Source organism: Panicum hallii, chromosome 9 (genome assembly GCF_002211085.1).
Source record: "Panicum hallii strain FIL2 chromosome 9, PHallii_v3.1, whole genome shotgun sequence".
NCBI classification, from domain to species: Eukaryota; Viridiplantae; Streptophyta; class Magnoliopsida; order Poales; family Poaceae; genus Panicum; species Panicum hallii.
The window spans coordinates 616,791-623,976 of NC_038050.1; the positions used below are offsets into that span (position 1 = coordinate 616,791).

General features: G+C 46.5%; 2 protein-coding genes across 2 annotated transcripts; one reads left to right on the forward strand and one right to left on the reverse strand.

Annotated features, from left to right (window-relative positions):
• The first annotated feature begins 44 nt into the window (after positions 1-44).
• On the forward strand, positions 45-1,788 carry LOC112878280. The gene is made up of 5 exons (XM_025942727.1): positions 45-401; positions 510-873; positions 1,094-1,164; positions 1,288-1,386; positions 1,489-1,788. Exons 1-5 carry the CDS (start codon positions 168-170, stop codon positions 1,594-1,596), a joined length of 876 nt encoding a protein of 291 aa, XP_025798512.1. The 5' UTR covers positions 45-167; the 3' UTR covers positions 1,597-1,788.
• A 159-nt stretch (positions 1,789-1,947) lies between these two features.
• Positions 1,948-6,842, reverse strand: LOC112878279 (aspartokinase 1, chloroplastic-like). Its single transcript, XM_025942726.1, has 13 exons — positions 6,333-6,842; positions 6,153-6,235; positions 6,017-6,057; positions 5,311-5,465; positions 4,609-4,758; positions 4,434-4,529; positions 4,067-4,183; positions 3,726-3,845; positions 3,513-3,605; positions 3,218-3,334; positions 2,688-2,804; positions 2,493-2,555; positions 1,948-2,404 (listed from the first exon to the last, which is right to left on the reverse strand). The coding sequence occupies exons 1-13, from the start codon at positions 6,708-6,710 to the stop codon at positions 2,240-2,242; spliced, it is 1,695 nt and encodes a 564-aa protein (XP_025798511.1). The 5' UTR covers positions 6,711-6,842; the 3' UTR covers positions 1,948-2,239.
• Between the last annotated feature and the right edge of the window lie 344 nt (positions 6,843-7,186).

The following is a 7,186-nucleotide window of genomic DNA, read 5'->3' on the forward strand; positions in this document are numbered from 1 at the left end:
CGCGTGGCACGGCCCATCGGGCCCAAATAGGCGAATCCGCGGCGTTTGCGGTCAGGCCTCGCCCCCGGCCAGGCTCTCACCGTCACCGGAAACGAACGCTGCTCAACTCAAAATATCGTGGCACAAGCATCGCAGTCGCAGAGAGCCGCAAGAATCGCCGCCCGACCATGACCACCGCCGCAGCCGCGCTCCTCCTCCCGCCGCGACTGGTGTCGCTACCACCTCACCCCAGCCTCGTCCCCATCTGCAAGAATCCAGCGCCTTCCTCCGCCCTCCTCGGCCGCCGCGGCGCGAGGCTCAGGGCCGTCGGGGACCGCCCCGGCGCCGGGCTCGCCGACCAGAACACCGTCTACAACGGCGTCTACGGGCCCTGGACCGTCGAGGACTCCGACGTCCGCGAGGTACGGGAACAAGCACTGGCTGAGGCGCTGAGGTCGAGCCACACGCGCATCAGCATCGCTCCCTCTCCGCAACCTGTCTGACCAACAACTGCTCTTGCCGCAGCGCAGGTCTTGCTGTACCGGTCGGGGCTCGTCACCGCCGCGGCTTCCTTCGTGGCCGCGGCCTCCGCCGCGTACCTCCCCGAGGGGAACGCCGCCGGCGACGCCGTCAGGCAAAGCATCGACCTTTTCTACGCCGCCGGCGCCGCGGGGCTGGGGCTGTCGCTGGTGCTGATCCACATCTACGTCACCCCAATCAAGCGCTTCCTCCAGGCGCTGTGGGCGGCCGGGGTCCTCGGGTCCGTCGGGACCTACCTCGTCGCCGCTCAGCCGCTGGACGAGGGCCTGGTGCAGTACGTGCTGGAGCATCCCGCCGCCCTCTGGTTCGTTGGGCCGACGTTCGCTGCGCTCACAGGTCTCGTCTTCAAGGAAGGTACGCAACTGTACTTGTTGTGCGCATCAATGGTGGGAATGTAGACCTAGTTGTTCTTGATTTTTGTTAGTCAGTACATGGCCTACAGCTTACAGTTGATCTTGATTCCGCCATTCCCATGCTCATGAGTCATGACTAGTCCGATTCATGAATCATAGTCCAATTGTCCACTGTGCAGTCCAAATTCTCAGTTATTATATTGACGGTAATGCACCAACAGGTCTCTGCTACGGAAAATTGGAAGCCGGCATCTTAACCTTTGTTATCCCCGGGCTTCTTCTCGGACATCTGGTAAATCAGAACACCACCTCAAACTGTTGGCAGCTGCTCTTGTGATCTTGTCTTGCTCCTTGAACAAGGAACGAGAGACAAAATGTGGCACTCATCTTACACTATTTGTGGTCGCATGTGCAGTCTGGTTTAATGGATAACAGCACAAAGTCAGGCCTCTTAGGAGTGTGGATGGTTCTTTTCACCATTTTTGCTGCACGAAAGTTCCAGCAGCCCATCAAGGTAAAATCTCTTCCAATGATTTGCATTTTTAGCATCATTCCGAGCTAGTGCTTTGCTTCCTCAATCGAATCTGACAGTTTCATTCTGTTCCTGATCATTAAGGATGACATTGGCGACAAATCTGTTTTCATGTTCAATGCACTCCCTGAAGAGGAAAAGAATGCTTTAATCCAGAAGCTCGAGAGGCAAAGTGAACAGAAGTTTGAGTAGACATTGTTGGCAGTTCTGGCGTAGCTGATATTTTGTTCATGGAAGTTTGTAGCTGATGTATATGATGATAGTTCCGAACATCACGGCATACACCAATGCATAGATGAAGATGAGAACATTGTAACCGACCTGTATGTATGGTCTGCATGTTTTTTGTTGGCAGCATCACTGTATATATTTCAGTTTGTTGTACTCTCGTGCATTATTAGGTAAATGCAGCATTCATCTGAATGAATAAGATGCATGGAGGTGGAGAAAAGTTGTCTGCTAGCCGGACGTCTATGGGCCAAGTCACACAGACCCAAGATTATGAGCGATCTGATAATGGTGAATCTACAGAGACGCGCTGAATCACCACCCAAAGGGTGCAATATAACTCTTATAACATTCATGCGCAATACAACTCTCTGATACACATAGGCTTGTGGATGCTTTGAACAACTGGCAGATCCCCAAGAACATTGGTTACTAGTACTTGGTAGCACCGGAGCGCATGGTAAACAATGGCATACCATGCAAACTGTTCCTGGTAAGCTCTTACAACAGCAAGGAATTCGTTTGGGTGGCCTAAATAAATTGCTACGAATCACCAATTAACCTATCAATGGTACACCAATTGAGGAGAATGCAGTTGCAGAGTCGACTAGTTTCCGTAGATGGCGCCGTTTGAGTTCAGAGAGGCGCCGCCGTTCTGGGGAACATCAGCTCCCTCGACTTCTGACATGAAGCCGTTCTCAAAGAATGCCGAATGGAGGGCTTGCACACACTGTTTTGCCTCACTGTCATTGACTACCAAGGAAATATTCACCTGCATGAGTACAAACTCAGCATTATTGCACTCTTTGGAATGTGCATAGAAACTTGATTTTTATTTTATGGTGAGGAAGGATGGATACCTTGGATGCCCCTTGTGAGATCATCTGTACGTTAACACCATTTCTTCGCAGAACATTGAACGCCTGGCATGCAGCAAAAGGGTCAGTCGTTCATGTATATGTATCCATTCTCTAGTATTAAAGCATGATCTAGCATGGAAGTTCTGAATCACAAGGTGTCAAAGTTGCTAATTGTACTGTGGGGAGCTCTATAACCTTTTCAAGAATCAATGATGACCTCTGTACATTTCCTATCAGGGAGATGATTGATCTACGCTGCAGCAGATGAACAACTGCAAACTTTTCAAGCTCTTCAACGACATGATCAAGTTCCTGCCACATCATCATAAAAAAAACAATGAAACATGAGCGTGATAATAACTTATAGCCAAAAAGAATCATAACATGCATAAGAATTTGGAAACAGTGCAGTTTTCGACTAATTACTAACTGAAAAATAAACCTGCAAAGTAAAAAACACTATAAGCCGATCCAGCAAAACTACTTCAATATATCATCCGTTCTCTACATCAAAATAGCCCTAATACATTCTTTGGGTTACCCACTGTTGCAAAATGTATATATTTATGTTTTCCTAAGCAACTCAACTTCAAGCCTATTCATAAACAATGAACTGTGACGACAACACACACAGAGTAAAATTTGTTAGCTGTGTATTATTAGAGCACCGGTTGTATCGTTTGGTGAAAGTTGAACTAAAAACATTTTCTCATTCAGTTGCTTACCTGCTGGATCAATTCACGACTCCATAGTTTTGACGGGTCTAGTGTCAACGATATGCTGACTTCACTAGTAGCAACACAATCAACAGAGATGCCCAAATCTTCAAATATTGAGAAGACCTGTACACGTGTATGGACATGATCAAGTTAACAAAAAAATATTATGAAAACAAACAAAAGAGTCACATCAGTTGCTACATGTACATTTGCTAGAAAAACACGTGCGTGATATATAATCAAGCTGACAAAAAGCTATGATGAAAACAAACAAAAGAGTCACATCAGTTGCTATATGTACCTTTGCTAGAAAACCATACTGGCCAAGCATCCGTGTGCTCACTATATCAAGCATGGTAACATTTGATTTCAACACAATGCTGGTTAATATACTCTGAAAAAACAATTTACAATCAAGATGTACTCAAGCTGGCTCTTGCAAGAAATTCTATAAAGCAGTAACAAGATATTACATATGAAATAATCATAATCTGTAAACAAGTGCACAACATACCTTGCTCATATCTCTGGATTTAGTGATGACTGTACCAGGTGCATGACGGTTGTATGAGTTCTTAACTCTAACTGGTATACCACCATCCCTAGCAGGCCGCATTGATTGAGGATGCAAAACCTAACAATAGGTAAGTATAAAGAGTTATAGCAGAAACAAATAAAAAAAAAGTAATCAGTCACTAAAATTTTCTGCATGCACATCTAACCTCCTAAACCAACAAAAAAGGCAAAGCAGAATAATCATGTAAACTAAACCTTCAGGATTAATATTCAGGTTTAGAGGCACAACAGGCAACATTTTATCTGATCAGCAAACCGTAATAAAGAAAGAAGAAATACCTGTGCACCAAAGTATGCAAGCTCAGCAGCCTCGTCAAAAGTCAAGTAGGGCACGGGTATCGCATTTGCATAAATATTAGGATCACACGTCAACACACCATCTACATCCTTCCAAACCTATAAAAAAGAAAGAATTAGCAAAGGAGTTACAGAGGACTTGTAGTTTTTATTAAACATCTGAACTTGCAATAACAACTGAGCCTGTTAGACCCAAGTAAGTTGGGGTAGTGAAAGCACATTAATAGTAATATTATTAGAGGATCTAAAGCCCTGAACAACTTATTGACCGTAAAAAATTAATGAACCTGAACCAAACACAGATATTCCATATGCATTAATCTAAGGATCTGTGGCATTGAAAACAAACCTGGACTTCTCTTAATCCCAAAGCTTTGCCAATAGTTGTAGCAGTCAAGTCACTACCACCCCTGCCTAAAGTGGTGACAGCACATGATTTACATCCCTGAAATTTATGTAGATAATTATGAATCCAAACAGAGGAAACTTGACACCCTCAACACAAATCATGCAGAAATACATACCTTCCCAAGAAAACCAGTGACAATGGGAATGGCAGGGTCATCCATCCAATCTCCATTTAGCCTCTTTGCCACAGCAGGATAAGTGACTTCAAGAATATCCGCATTTGTGAAATCATCAGTGGTTATAAAGCCGATATCAAATGCATCATACTGCCAAAAAAGAAGGGTCAACAGTTAGTTTACGACATTGTTAGGCTGAAAATGCTGATTTCAATTGTGGACTAAGTCTACAAGGGTGGAGGGGAATTCATCTGATATGAGCTTATGCAGTTATGTGTAGTGATCAAAAGAAATATTGCTCAACTTTTGTAGGCTTCCACATGCAGTAATGTGCCAGTACAGACTTAAACATAGTATTGTATCAGAGGGACAGTTTTACTCTTAATTGAGACCCTGTTAGGACTTAGGATCAAAAGCTGACTTCCCTTTATTGTCCAGGAAAGAAAGTCAGATTAAAAAAAGACTACTTATCTTTCCTGAGTTAGGTTAGACAAAGTGGCCAGTGGGCAAACTATGCGTTCTGGTACTACCCAGGACTTCACAGACCGTCCAAACTATTGACTAGTTGCATTCACACATTTTTCCTGCCAGATTAGAATTGATTGTTTGACTAGAATCTAGAGTTTCAGTTCAAAAACCAATAATAATAAACAGTAAATTATAAGACATATATCGAAGCACATAGTCAAATATTTGACATACCTGTCGTGCCTTTTTCCCAAGTTTATTCAAATATGCAGCAAATATTCTTGTAGACATGCATTCACCAAAGGAAACTAGGTAATCTCTTGTCCTACGAGTCAGCTCTTTCATCATAGCAACTCCTTTAAGAAGCTGCTCCAATTCATCCAATAAGCCTGTTGAAGTGAACATTGATGAAGGGAGTTGTTTGATAGTGCTACTGAAAGGTACTTCAACAGGAAGACGAACTAGTGGTAGAAAGTGAATTAGCTAAAAGAAAGAAAAAGGGCATAATAACGAGCAGCAGCTAAAGTAGTAAAAAATGAGTTGTTGTCACAAAAATAAAGAACTTGCCAGGTAAAATAACAGGTGCAGAGACTGGCAGGTCTATTAACTAAACAAGCATATGGACTGGCAAATAGTTGAAACGACAAGGTGAATTGAGCTTCTATAAGATAAAAAAAAATTGTCCCTGCTTGACATATAATGGAATGGTGCCATGCTGAAAATGGTCCGTATTGCTGACAGCGACTATAAGGCCTTTCACTTCCATACACAAATTAAAAGAAATCACGTCCATGGCCATTCAACCTCCACCGGAAATTATTATTCAAACTGTGCAGAGAAAGCCTTTCGCACATCAAAGAGAACGACGACCCTTTGTAAAAACATTCCAAGTAGAGCAAGGGACTTTCGGTACGAGCAGAGTAGAGGAAGAGCAGCATACCTGAAACAACCGACCTATCTAATCCAAGCTCATCAATCGTCCTGAGAGCAGAGCAAAACAAGGAACGATCAGGGCCAGATTGTCGAGCGCGGGGCAACCCAATCAGAGATGATCAAAGAGGAAAGTGAAACACAACCTAAGATGCAGGTCCTTGATGACCGCGAGCTCGGGAATTTCGGACGCCTTCGGGGCGCCGCAGCTCACCGCCTTCTCCCCAGCCTACACAATGAACGAAACAGGCACGCGCATTCAGCTACTGGGAGCTAAAACAATTGGCAGAAAAAAAATAGAGACGCGGAGCTAAAAATGGCAGTACCAGCAGGAGGTTATTGGTGGTCTTCCCCATGGCGGAGAGGACAATGACCGGCGTCTCCTCGGGGAAGCTGAGGATGAGGTCGGCCACCTCCCTCATCCGCTCGGCCGTCGCGAGCGAGGAGCCGCCGAACTTCATGACGGCGGTGAAGCCCGTGTGGGGCTTCTGCGCCGCCGTGGCCTCGTCATTCTTGAGAACAGCCGCGGCGCCCGTCTGGCACCGCGCCACCAGCCCCCTCCGCCTCCAGCATTGCGCAGCCGGCCTGGCAGTCGCGCGCACGGAGCCCTGCTCCCTCCCGAGCTTGGAGGCGGCGGCGGCGCGGATGGCGAGCGCGGCCGGAGACCCCCGCGCGACCCCAGGGAACCGCAGCGCCACCGCCATCTCGTGACGAGACGGGCGAAGCGAGATCCGGAAGCTCCCCTTTGTCTTCCTTGCCGGAGAAGCAGCGCGCGGCGAGCCTCGGCTAAGGGGAGAGGGGTGGTGGCGGCGAGGCGAGACGGGGGAAGCAGGCTGCCGGGGATGGATGGGCCGCTTTATACAGCGGGCGCGGCAACGGACGGCGAGGCGGGCTGGCCGGTTGGGCCCTGCGCCCCAGGGACGGCGCGGATCAAACACCGGGGGCGGGGGGACGGGGAGAATTGACGAAGCAAGCGGCGGAAGGCTACAAAACCTGCGGACGCTGGGGGTGGTGGACCCCTGGACTGGACCTTTTTCCCAAAGGGTGACGTCGACGCCAACAATATCAAATGGATGATGTGAAACAAAATGAAATTAAATTTTGCTAATACTAGTAATAGTATTTTTGTATTTGTTAGATTAGTGGTTGCATCAAACGTGTTTGGTTTGGAGATGCCATC